Source organism: Austrofundulus limnaeus, unplaced genomic scaffold, assembly GCF_001266775.1.
Source record: "Austrofundulus limnaeus strain Quisiro unplaced genomic scaffold, Austrofundulus_limnaeus-1.0 Scaffold2352, whole genome shotgun sequence".
NCBI lineage: Eukaryota > Metazoa > Chordata > Actinopteri > Cyprinodontiformes > Rivulidae > Austrofundulus > Austrofundulus limnaeus.
In genome coordinates, this window is record NW_013954754.1 from 1 (window position 1) to 351 (window position 351).

The 351-nt window shown below is 47.6% G+C and overlaps 1 protein-coding gene across 1 annotated transcript in view; it reads left to right on the top strand.

Annotated features, from left to right (window-relative positions):
- Positions 1-37: 37 nt before the first annotated feature.
- The window catches only part of LOC106510844 (transcription factor Adf-1), a gene marked incomplete at its 5' end in the record, with an annotated part of 2,700 nt that continues 2,386 nt past the window's right edge, over positions 38-351 (top strand). Inside the window, 1 exon segment of the mRNA XM_013999570.1 lies at positions 38-309. Coding sequence (XP_013855024.1) covers positions 38-309 — 272 coding nt within the window.

Below are 351 nucleotides of genomic sequence, written 5' to 3' on the forward strand. Positions count from 1 at the left end.
AACATTTCACGTTTTTCCTATGCCTTTGTTTAGTGGAAGTGTGCAAGAAAAGGTGGAAGAGTCTTCGGGACACCTATGCCAAGGAGACTAAAAAGGAGAGAGACAGAAACAGGAGCGGTGCAGGCGCAGATACCACAGGCAAGTGGAAATATATGGCGGTCATGGCCTTCCTGAAGCCATTTATCACACCACGTGAGACCAGTGGCAACATGCAGGACAGTTTCATTGAGGACCATGCTGCTGTGGACAATGGACCAGAAGAACCAGAGGAGGCAGAAGACGAGTCAGCATTCGAGGCCTCTGTATTAGGTAATGTGACTCATTGATCTTTAACACTGCCATGTTGTTAGA